The 12,690-nt window shown below is 40.8% G+C and overlaps 2 protein-coding genes and 1 long non-coding RNA gene across 12 annotated transcripts in view; 2 read left to right on the forward strand and 1 right to left on the reverse strand.

Moving 5' to 3' along the window:
- LOC111250135 (uncharacterized) overlaps positions 1-12,690 on the reverse strand; it is an 82,619-nt gene that overhangs the window by 45,851 nt on the left and 24,078 nt on the right. The window lies entirely within an intron of this gene.
- The window catches only part of Yeti (yeti), a 75,550-nt gene that overhangs the window by 19,698 nt on the left and 43,162 nt on the right, over positions 1-12,690 (forward strand). For 2 of the 7 annotated variants that reach the window (XR_015327522.1, XR_015327523.1), the window contains exon 7: positions 217-343. The exons of 2 other annotated variants lie outside the window; for them this stretch is intronic. Coding sequence is in view for 2 of the 5 variants with exons in the window: in XM_022803599.2 (XP_022659334.1) it covers positions 217-343; positions 792-900 (236 nt within the window). In the remaining 3 variants the exon portion in view is untranslated. Of the gene's footprint in view, positions 1-160; positions 344-525; positions 681-791; positions 1,402-12,690 lie in introns of those variants that run through there. 3 more of the 7 variants (XR_002672990.2, XM_022803599.2, XM_086988805.1) reach the window with 3 other exon arrangements.
- On the forward strand, positions 8,555-10,572 carry LOC147756047 (uncharacterized). Its single transcript, XR_015327524.1, has 2 exons — positions 8,555-8,695; positions 10,060-10,572. It is a non-coding gene; the product is annotated as an uncharacterized LOC147756047 (long non-coding RNA).

Below are 12,690 nucleotides of genomic sequence, written 5' to 3' on the forward strand. Positions count from 1 at the left end.
TTGTCACTATACCGAAAGAAATAAAAACCACATACCTGTCGAACTCTAGTTATTATGTCATCAACCAAGCGCTTGTATTTAAAGTTCAAACAAAACAAAAGTGCCTTCTTTCAGCTGTCGTGTACCATACTAAATATATTACTGCTGTTATGGCACATAGCTGTTGTTATCGTGTCCTTTTTCGCTGTTCTATCCTTTCGATCTTTTGTTTAATAGGCATCGTTTTGACAATGAAGCAGAATTCGGTCGCATCAAAACGCATGCTCAAGGCTTACCAAGAAAGGACAGAGCTGTTGAAGGCCACAGCCGAAATGGAACGCCGACAGAACGATGAGCATTTCAAGTGAGTTTTCAGCACCCCTATTCCTGATTAGTCACTGGCCTACGGTCGCGTCCTAATACATAGACTAGCGATACTGCTCCGAAAATTAACTCCGCAATTTTGTTATAATCATCGCTATGGGCGTACGATAACATTGCAAGTCCCTTCTACTCCTGCAATATCATTGCTACTGTTCCGTACAGATCTGATACGTCGGCTCAACGCTGAATAGCCAAGATGCTTTTTAAGAGAAGAAAACACAAGCTATCTATAATCACGGACGGACGATTACAACCTGAGGTGCCGGCTCTCATTCAAGCAGCGACAACGACACACAGGAGTTGACAGCCATCCGTTTGTAAATCTCTTCAAATACACGCATTACTATGTCTTCATTTAGACTTTTCGCTTACCACGTAGTCGGTTTGATTTTGCAACGGTCGTCAATCAGCTATTTTTGTGCTTTCAGGAAATGGTGTGAGCTTAAAGAGAGGGAACTGACCCTGCAACAGCGGTTGCTGGCGCTCGAAGAAGAAAGGCTACTTATCGAAAGGGCCAAACGATTTCGCACCCAGTAGAAGAACTAGACGTGGTAATAGCAACGGGGTGACCGTTCAAGCAGTCCACGTAAAATACTAGCAGCAGACAGCGTTAAGAGAAATGCATGGAAGAAGGGAATTTGTCTTCATAGACGATAATTAGAGAGAGGAAGAGACTTTCTTCACCTGTGCGTCAATAAGGTGCGACACAATAATTGCTCGGATGATGGGGTCGTATTGTAAAAGAGCATGCGTTGTTGGCTCTTTCATTCAATGTGCTGATTTATTTCGATCAAGTGACGCATCCATCAAGCAGGGCGGGACAGATGGAACGAATGGCGATAATTTACAAGCATTTTTATTTTTACGCTTCGAGATCAACAATGTCTTTGGAAGAAAGTGAAACAAAAAAGCCATTTCCATATGAGGATGACGCTAACGACTGATGCTTGGCACTTAGCCAGTTTGTGTGCGAAATTCTTGCCTGCAGATCTCATTACGGATGGAATTATCTCAATAAAAATAGCTTAGGATAACCAACATGAAGTGTTGTGTTTTTTGCTGACAGGCCTCTAGATAAGGACGCATTATTTACTGCCAGCCAATAATCCGCGGGCAGCATATGAAGGCGTTGTTGGTCTTCACACATTACTTCGTAGATAGCATAAGGGTAGAGCAAAGCTTTTCTTTTAATTGGGATCCTTATGCATAGATCTCGTTTATGGGTATAGGGGCTCACCTCTTAGTATTACTTGCCATGGTAGTGTGGAGGGGTGAAATCAGCACTAACTGGACATCCCCTTCCCCTTAACTATTATGTTAATACTATTTAGACAAAGTGGCTTGGTCGTTTCAGATAAACAGTCATCTACAGGGACATCTAAAAAAATTGCGTATATTCGAAGCCACGAACACTTAGCAGAGTTGAAAGTTCAACCAGCGGCGAGAATGAGTTAAATCTGCCCAAATAGAATAATTAGCTGCTGTCAATATAATTATGATCGTAAGCCCCGCAAAAAAATACGACCACGCATTAATATAGAAGCTAGCACGCAATAAATTAAATAGAGGTGCCGATGCGGTACGGTTATCAACTGCTTCCTGGATTTTTAGGCCTTTATGATTAAATCTAAACTAAAAAAGAAACAAAATAATCAAATGATGACATTATTTCCAACTGGATGTGCATAAACGAGCAGACGGTAAGTTTCATATATATCTATCTTATCAACTTTCGGTCTTTTAACACAATAGAATATAGACGCTATACAGTGCACTGTTTTCAAAACCGACAGCCATTTCACTGTTGTACGCGGGCGTTATTGATAAAACGCGATCAAATCTCCGAAGAATCCCTCTTCGAACGAAGGCTCGCCTGAAACCGCCACTCGAATTATTGTAACGTAAGAGTCTGAAGATCGGAAGCAGCCAGACAGACACACAGACGGACGTGATGATGACATTTGTCTAGAGCATCAAAAAGATTAAAAGATGAAAGGGATCGAGGTCGCCCCTCATTGTCTACAGTATCACGGTGCTCGATAACTCCGCTGGCTGAAGTAGAAGTGACAATCAATTAAACTAGTAAACGTTTTGGAGCAGCAAATATTAAAAATTATATCAACTCAACAGTATATAGACGCACTGACGCAAACAAGGCTTTCATGTTTTGATAAAACAGCAAGGATACACAACTGATGACACTTGCAAGGAGTGCAAACTAAGCGAAACACAACAAATGAACAAAAACAGAATGCAGTAGATCACTAGTAGTCCAGTTATGGAACATGCCTTTGGGGCGGCTCAACCCAGTGCGGGCCCACGCCGATTTTGATGATCTCGTCAAGAAAAAGGCGGAGACAGATGCTTGCTTTACTAATTGTGAAATATTCGCATCAAAGCTCCCAAGGTCAGGTGGGGGCTACCTCGCCCCGAAAAAAGCCGTAACGAATTTGATTTAGCCTAATGCAATAAGAGGAAAATTATTGAACCTTATTGGTCATCGTGGAACTTGTGGCATTCGCATGAGAGAACTCGAACGTAAGTCCTTTTTTCGGCGAATTTTCCTGAAAACGCTGATTTCATTTGATGGATGGAGAAGTAGCTCTCTCTCAATATCGGAAATTACGGATCCGCACTTTTTGGGCCGTGCGTCAACGTTTTGTATGGATGCGAGACGATCGTTGGGCTTCCACTACAATCATAGGTACAAACATCAAAGCTAATTTTGCATAGAAAGCAAGATTTTACATCTTATTTCGAAAAATGATTCGTACATCTCAATTATATATGATGCTATTTTGACATATATGGCTTAGATATATACTAGGCTCTGCTCATGGACAAGTTTACAGTTTACTATAATTGTTATTGCTGGGTTTGGTACTTAATTTCAGCAAACAGTTATAGATCAACGGTAATACATTCGCTATACACGCTCTCGCAAGTTAATACGTTACTTTGGACTTTGAAAATATTACGAAAAGCAATTCTAATTGTTTGGCTTTGGGTTAGAGCAAATTCTGCCTTTTTTCTTGAAGTTCATCAAGGTAAAGGTATGAAGTATTAGCAGCCCGTTGAACCTGCAGCTTGAAAAACGATTACGTACTTCTTATTTTGACTCATCGATGTGCAACGGGTCTTTGTGTTTAGCCCATGTATGGCAATTTCTGGGACACCGGCCAGAAGGGCAAAAGAGTGTCTGTAGGAATCTGCTGTATTTTTTCACTTAAAGGATTCCACAGCTCGATCTTTTACACTCTTTGCAAGAGCTCATTAGCTAACTTCAGACTCAACAGCAGCCTCTAGTGAAGTTGTCTATAGTTGTTCGCGCCAACAGAGCTACACCTTTTCTACAAATTCATCGAATTCTGTGCTTCAGGCCCATCATTAACAGCTCTGATTCATAACAAATATTGTTTTTCGACGAAATTCTGCTTCTATAATGACTAAGCTAGGAATATTATAACAGGGCTTACAGACCAGAAGTATTCGTATTGCTACAAGCGGGTTCTCCTATTTTTGTTACGCAAGGTAAGTTGTTTTGGTCGAAGCCGTAATTTTTATTAATGGCCAGATTTACCGCCTTGTTTTTTTGTTGGCAAAGTGCAACTCATGGCATGAACAGCATATAATAAGTAAGGCTGCAGGCAATTAGGTAAATTTGACTTGAGCCTCTTTGAAAGAAAGACGAAATCGCTCTTGCACGAGGCGCACAAGGGACAAAACTATTATGGTGACTGGTACATGCGCGTTCGTAGGAAGTTTGAGCAAACTAAGCCTCTCCGATAGTGGAGTCCATGGTGTAAGTTTCCAACGACCGTACGAAGCAGGCCTGAAAGTCTACTTTAGCAAGAAAGGTGACTTGGTCAAGTCTGTATTTTTTCAATGACGAAATAATTTCAATTATTAGTACCTTGTGCGGCCTTTTAGGTCACAAGGTTAATATCGGAACAGTACGAAACGCCAAAAATAGATAGACCATTGAAGTCCAAGACAAAGCGCAAGCGTCCCAAGAAAAGCATTGTGATATTACCTCGGCATGTCTAGCAGTAAAACTGCAGGTAGGAAAAAGAACGACAGATCCAGCAAGACACACAGCCTGAAATAGGCAGACCATAGATCGTACTTTCGACAATAATTGCCCCGCACGTTATGTTTGGTTAGAACCGCTTTAACTGACCTGCAGTAAGCGAAAAATTGCTTCAGTGTGTCTTCATTAAGTACCGGTAGGAGAAGGCTACTCACTGACCAAGTTTCTGCACACACGGTTGCAAGAAAGGCCTTTGCAAGCGTTTTCGAATTAGCTGACGACTGTTTACGAAACACAAATTCTAGGTCATCCCAGCTCAAATAGTTGCCAACTAATATGCATCCCAGTCTATACAGTTTCCTGTAAACCGATAACGGAAACAGGAAATCGTAACAATCGATGGTTTTATTATTGCGCCTAGGGACATGCGTGGAACCTGGGAACGATACTGACAATTATAGGCTTGTGTTTAATAACTTGTATATAATAATAACATTTAATATGAAACTTAAGTGTCTGGAATACCTCCACTTCAACCGGCCACCTGTCTGTACACAATGAATAACTTTCCGTTAGAAAGTACACGAACATGTTCTATGTTGTCGTCAACCTACAACAATAGCAAAAGCTATTGTGTTTTTCAAAAAAAAAAACGATCAGCCAGGCAGCAATATTGCAGGCGGAAGAACTTCGCAGTTGACAACGTGCTATTTCCGCATGTAATTCTTTACACGACACGCCTGAATAGGAACGCAAAAATCGTTGGGAAATTTTGCCTCACTTCTGACTTTGTAATCCAATACGTACCACTGTGCTGGAATACTGTTCTTGTATGTAGGAAAGCCCCCATAAAAATACATATATAGACGTAAATTACCAACTAATACGGTATAATCTAATTATTATTTTTCTTCGATGTACAAACTTCCATTTGCTTTTCAAAATTATCCGAATGTATATAGACTTTTTCTGCTTATTTTTTTAAAATTCGGTGTTAGTTTTTTAATTGTAACGTGCTCTTAAGCCGTAAAAACAAATCCTGTTTGGCACTGCAAATTCATTTCTACGAGGCAACGTTTGCACGAGGTGCCCTAAGCGCAGTGTCCTTATCAAGACCACATGTACTAGACGGGTTTGACGCACTGCTACATCAGCTAGGCTTTAGCTATCGAGCCGAGAACTAAATGTGCTCCCATAGCAGCCAGTGAAATACGGGGACGAGTACTATAATACGTGTCAAGTTCGGACTCCAGTGAATAAATATAGTTCGTTTATTATATATGTACCGTGAAAAAAGAGATTCGTGGAAAATACCATGAGCTATTGGCACGTTAATATATAATTCGTAAATGAAGCATTACAGAAGCGGGTGGAGAAAGTACGATTGCAATTGTCGAAAACCAATAAAACCTAGATTCCCTTCGGGGACTTGTTAGAATTTCAAAATACAGGCACGATCATTTTGTATGTATGTGATCGATCTAAGCATCCAAACTTATCTGCGCTCCGTGAAATTTAGGCACAATCGTGACATGACTAAATAACAATTTGAAGCACGCCTGTACGAACGCTTTCATGACTATTCAGAAATCTACGATTACGAGGTGGCTAATTATTTTCTTGGGTCACATCATTTTGAAGTACTATCAGTTTGTGCGAATCATAATACATTAACTAGTGCTGGATGTCACGCATTAAAAAAATTACGAAGATTTCACTGGAAATTCGTTCTTGTTTACGAAATAAAGAACAGACCGCCCATGCTGGGAACCTGCCGGTTCATGAAGCCTGAAACAATGCTGATTGCTCATCTGGACTAACATACCTTCTTAAAGAGCTAGAATTAAATAATAGTCAAGTGTCAAACAGTAGCAATCCAGCAGTGCGCCCTGGAGCACTTTTCCAAAGGTGTCTTGATGGTCTATTCTGCTTAGCTATAGATCTTACTTTCTCTTATTCTTTCGTCATTGTCTGACGTCCTTGCTTTATCCGCTGCTCGCGCTTGTTTGCCATCTCCGAAAGCCATAGTCGTATGAGTAAGCAAATAGTTCCGACCGATCGTGAATTTCATAGATTTTTTCTTTCATATTTCACTGCGCTGTTTCATAGATCCATTGTGATGTTAGAATAATCGTTCAGGCACGAACGACTCACGAGTTCACGACGAAAACAGTTTTCATAAACAAACATGCATCGTATACGGGGCAAAGCTATTTGTGCGGCCTGTTATCGTTACAATTAACGGTTCATGAGGTTTTTTCTGAGTTATTGCAATAGCGAAAGACATTTTCTGTCGTTTTTGTCTTCGCTTCAAATTGCCTTGTGCACAAAATGGGCTATCGAAACCTGTACTGTACTACATAGCTGAATAACCCATGGAGATGGTCAACATATGTTTATGGGCTTCAATCTATGGTTCGAATGCTCTTCATTTCTATAATACTGTTTTCCCGTCTTTTCCCGTTATTCTCGCTAAAACTCTTGTATGCTTTACGGGCGCACAGTTACTGACAAAAACATAGGATATATTTATATAGTCGAATCTCCCGAACATTCGCTTCCGTAGAAAACTAGCGTCTGGCACATACCCACGATTATTATACAATAGCGACCATATACAGGGGATGGCCGAATCGTTGAGTTTTGCTTTCTGAATTTAAATAGAACTGATTCGGAAGACCTTTTTTTCAACATATTCCTTCACTTCAGTCGGATATTGGGCGAAGTCGGTGGCCATGTCCTGTGTTGTTCACCGCAATAGGTTCATTTACGGTCATGCGAAACGTGGTGAGCAGGCACGATTCAAGCGCCTTTGTGTTTGTTTCGGTAGGACATGGATGGCACCTCCTATTACATGTAATTCTCAATAGAATGTTATATTTCTGTGGACGTTTGGTTACTCTCGACAAGGTAAATATGTACATCGGAGCCAGAAGTGCCCTAGGTAAATACGCTAATAAACGTATTTGTAGCGGAGCCTAATGTGGATCTTTGATAATCTTAAACAACATATGGGCTATCCATATATGTTGTTTTTGTTGGTAAATATAATCTCGATGGATTTATGGAATTATTTTTTATGGCATAATATTCGCGTATATAAGGAAGGTAGCCCATCTTAAGCAGAAACGTATATGGGACGACAACGTTAATCTTGGGGGTTCATGGCGTATTCTGTTTTATGTCATACAATAATATTGCTGCTTTGTTAATGTGTACAAATTGATTAGCTAGATAAACACAATTAAACCTTTTAAACGAAGGATTTCTAACCTGCACGGAAAAACGGCCTCGATGCCATCTTCGCTGGCAAGACAACTAATAGAGACATAAGAACCTAAATCATCGTACTGATAGCGGGCAGAAAGCGAGTTAAAAAACAAAAGCGAAACCGAATTATTTGAGTTCGCTAATTCGATGGTCAGAAATCAAGCTTCTTGTCATGTACTCTCTAGACGACCACTTAGTTAGCTTATAGTAATACTTGCTCGGTAGCCGCCCTTATGCGAAAGCGTTCCTTTATCAAACCTATCTTTTTGCTTCCATTGGGATCCGAGGTGCCTATTTCTTGAAATCAGAAATCGCCCTGACGGGTCATGCTTAGGTAACAGGCTTTTGAAACGTTGCCGTCGAAAGGTCGATCGATATTCCCTGTCGTTACGATCGTTGCTATCGCTTAAAGATTCCGATTTCGTTGCACGAAGGCGATGAGGTTGTTAGAAAATCTAGACGTTGTCTATTATTTCAGTAAAATCCTGGAAATAAGTTAAAACTAAAAGTTTTAAATTTTCAACTCAGCAGTTATCGAAGTGTGTGTAGGTTTAGACCGGCTTTTCAATCCTTCATAATGAATCTACGGTGGGACTTGATGACGCAGTGATCAACACAGATCAATTACATCATTCGTGCTATATGATCGTGCCTGCTATATTCACCTGTGATCCAAAAGTACCCTTCAAAGAAAACATACGTCTGCTGACTTTTGTAGGATAACTGAAATCATTCTCATCACGTTGTGGTACCAAACATCCTATTATTTTTGTTTTTGCCTAAAAGGGTCGCAACATATGGCAGAGCCTTGTTTAGCTAGTGAGCGAGGCACGAGCTATGCAAGTTCACGGTCGAACGAAGACAGCCGGGAACGCTGTGACAGGAGAGTACCTGTACAGCGGGTAAATCCGCTACTAAAAGCACCAGCTTACACACAAAGTAGAGAATACAAACAAGACGCCGAACATATGTGTATGTGATCCTTACGTCACGACTATGCTTTGCGTCATACTCAACACCCTCATCGTGGCGGTACGTAACATCAGTTTGCAAAGTTGGTGTTGGTAAATCGGTCGCTAGATAATTGGGTAGAGCCTTAATTTGTGTTGTCACATTAGTGCAGCGCTAATGCGGTTGCCTACGAATACGTGAGATGGTGAGACGTAGACATACCTTGTTTCAAGCTGGTGGGAACCAACCGTCCGAAGCAATGGTTGACGGCAGCAACTTCGGACGTAAAACTCGGAAGATTTATTAGTGTAGCGGATTGGGGAATTCTCAGTGTTTCCGACATTTACAGTAGGACCAATGTCGCATTGGCAGAACATTTACTACGTCACTAACAACGGTCACTCGTTCCGATTTGACAATTCCAGAGATTTGATTTGTGCACGACTATATGGCCTTCTACCTTTGCGCTCGTTAATTCGCCCACTATAATCGAAATATATAATATTAAAACAAAAGCCTAGGACTCAGGGCAGAAAACTACGTAAATTCAGTGAACACAGTAGCTAGAAGTGTCAAAAACCTGCACTGCCTTTATCCGATGTCATGTTTACACCTGCATTTCGTAAAAAAAAATTATCCCTATAACGAGCAAAACGTTGCATCTTAAACAATCCATTACAGATGCGCCCTCAATCTCTGTGGTTCGATGCTTCTAATATACGCTTTTACGCGCATAACAATTTGATCATCGTTCATAATGCCGCCATGGCTGTATAATTATCTAACAAATGCAGTAACTAAATAACGTGTAAGAGAGCTAATAAAGGTCGGAATATAGGTTTAGTAACAACAGTGAATCGAAGGATGTGCGAATAATCGAACTCAGGTTCATATGTAGCCTATTTTTTGCTCTTTTCAAGCCCAGTCACGTGTGCATAGTTGCTAATGAAAAGGCGCTGACTTTACACAGATTCAGAAATGTTGACCTGATTGCCCTCCGCTTGTAGTGACAACAAACTAATACACACGTTTCATACGTGTTTCATCATAAATTTAGGATCGACTGACCGGTAGTCATTGCTCTGTTGGGCTCGATCGTGCGTTAAGAGCATTATTCGAAGCCTCTTATATATACGTGATGTAAGAATAAATAGCTTTCGAAGTAGTTTTCCCTAATACGACTTAACTTGACCGAGCAGGTCACCAAAAATTTAAGATAATTGAAGGAAATTAGCCGCAAAATAGAATTATATCCCTTACATAGACAGGACGAATCGCTAAAATGTCCATCATATCTTCACCTAATTAACCCATAGGATTGTTAGTAATCTACGCCCGGAAGATTGTTGATAGTCCGTGCGCAGGAAAGCGTTATCTCAATATATAAATCTACCGGGCAATCTAAGTGCGTACTCAGTGATTCATTAGAAGTTTTCTATTTTCAGCAACGGTGCTTAGCTGGCCGTTCGCTTTATGTTGATCATCACGTGCGAGCAGTTTTAGTTAAAAACCCACGTGCTGCGTGGCGGCGGCCCGGACAGTCGCTGTATGGATTCTTCTTAATACTGCACTATTGCGCAAGACAAACGTGCCTCGACCCAAAAGAAGAAAAAAGATTTTCCTATAGACTTTGTATAAGGTCGTGCCAATGTGCCTCCCTCGTCCTAATAAACTACTTTACTTTGTCGTTTTTTTTTTTCTTTAGACTAACGTACTTATTTCGAGCGATTGAATAGTAACCTTTTTCGGCCATTTACCGTTGACAGCCTCATACTATATAGCGTTCTCTGTATTCAACATTGTTTTTCTTAGAGTCGAGCGTTTAATTGGTGCTGATTCATCGAAGGGCTAAAATCGCCTATCATCAAAAAATACGGTGTCCAGAAATTATGCGTATGCATATTATAGTGTTCATGTAGCCAAAGCTATTAAATAAGAAGTTTTGTAATTAAAGCATCCTGCACAGTGTGCTGTATGATTCTCTAGACCTAATCCAAAGCAATTTTACAGCTTATCTATTATTCAAATATACTTATTTGATGGTAAATGGTGGATAACCTGCACTAATAGACGACATGGTAAGTGTTGAAGAAAATTTTCCTTTGCTTTTTTTTTGTAATGCCCAAAAAAAGGAGGACTGAACGCAGAATTCCGAGCCAATTCAAGTTACAATTTGCGCATATAGGGTAGATACACATGGCGTGTGGTGGAGGTCGTACGTCAATGAGGCTGGTATACACCGAAGTCATTAACATTCTTTTAACCAACTTTCTTTTTTTTTGAGGAATTCAAAACCTTCGTTTTTCGCGAGGCCATACGGAGGAGACACAGACTGCTTGTCAGTAATTTCAGTTTCCCCACGAGTAGGGTCTATTTCCTCTCGTGTGTGCTACTCTCATAGCGTCAAAAGCTTTTCTGTCGACAGAAGTCAAACGAAAAAGCCAGAACCGCCCGCAACATCACCGGTAAACACGAATTATACGAGAGCGACGAGCTGCTAACAAGATCTTTGCTATTACAGCTAGTGTTACTGCAGCCGCCTTTCGACGTCGGCGATGGCGAAAAGAGCCTGATGGCTCCCCACTCTACCCTGTACGCCTTTAGCTTTTCCTTCGGTACTTGAATCTCGAATGAGGCTTCCTAAGCTCTATACAGCAGACATATGAAAAGAATATAGTGCAGCAGACGGATGAAGCCTACCCATACTTGGCGCCTAACCCCTGCTACCGTTAGTAGTGTGTAATCTTTGGTCGCTGTCGTGGGTCCCCTCGTCCCCGACTACCGCGGGTCGATCGACCTCTTTTTTAGTCGGCCTCCTTTGTGCACGCTATCGCCGACTTCCAGACCTCTTGAAATTTTCACATCCCTTATTTGTTTCATGTCGGTTCCTCCGTTGCGGTTGTATATTAGAAGAAGAGGCGTACGAATGGATGAGGCCAAAAACAGGAGAACGTCCAAAGTCGAACATTTGCGAGCCAATTTGGACTGATGCCATCCAAATTTAAATCTGCTATTCGTGAACATGCCGGGTACGTTTAGTTCTAACTGAGTGAATGAGGGGGAAATGCGCGCATGTGGACTAACAAAGTGAGCTCGAGTTGAGAGTCCTCTGATCCCGTACGGCTTACGTTTCTAGTTCAGACTTTAAAGTATAAGGAGGCTGGCAACAGAGTGAGCAGTTGAAGAAAAAAGTACCGAATGTTTTCGTTGAAAAAAACATCGGTTGGCGGTCTTCGAGGCGGCTTTTTAATAAATCTTACTAACTTATGTCATATTGTACTACTTCCGAAGGGCTATGCTTCTTTAAGTATGTAAAAACGATGCAAAAACAAATAATAGTATCCAAGAAAAACTTCGTTTTTAAGAAACTTAAGGGGTCAGACAAGTAGCTTCGATACGTCATTTTTTCGTACACACATGGCTTGTTCATCCAATATAAATAAACTGATGAAGTATTATTGTGCTATCGACAACTGTATAATCTTTTCTTATATTATCCTATTAACCGCAAAAGCAAAGCGACGTGCTTTGCAGTGAAATTAGGGCATTGCATTGGTTTCCTTTTGCAGAACTTCGTTCTCTAGGTAGGCAGTAGGCTTAGATCGCTAGCGAGGTCACCCGCCTGATACGTTTCGTGACTCTATTGGACTGGGTAGTAGATCCAAAGGATTAAACACCTCTTTTGCAGACTAGGAGTCTTACGAATAGCAAATTCTTGTAGAATACTTCTGTAGAACCTTCTTAAACTTATATATGTATAGGACAATTTGAATTCATTGAAGCTAAGGCTGGCAATGTTTCGCATCTGTAGTTGAGAACACCCAGCCGCTGTCACCGAAACCACGTGCCACGTTTCGCAGGCACTAACGCACCTTCAAGGCGGAGAAATAGTATAGGTCTGTGCTTATTTTGGAGTACAGATAATTAACAAGTACGAACATGAATCTGATAGTAAGCTCCTCTCATAGTATTCTACTTTTAACGTAAGGCACAATTGATAGCAAGCTATAAGTCAAGCTTCGCACGTAAATATATGTACAAATTGTGAAAACCTGCTGCATCTTCAATTATGCTTC

The sequence above is a fragment of the Varroa destructor genome, unplaced genomic scaffold, assembly GCF_002443255.2.
Source record: "Varroa destructor unplaced genomic scaffold, Vdes_3.0 BEIS01000004.1, whole genome shotgun sequence".
Lineage (NCBI taxonomy): Eukaryota > Metazoa > Arthropoda > Arachnida > Mesostigmata > Varroidae > Varroa > Varroa destructor.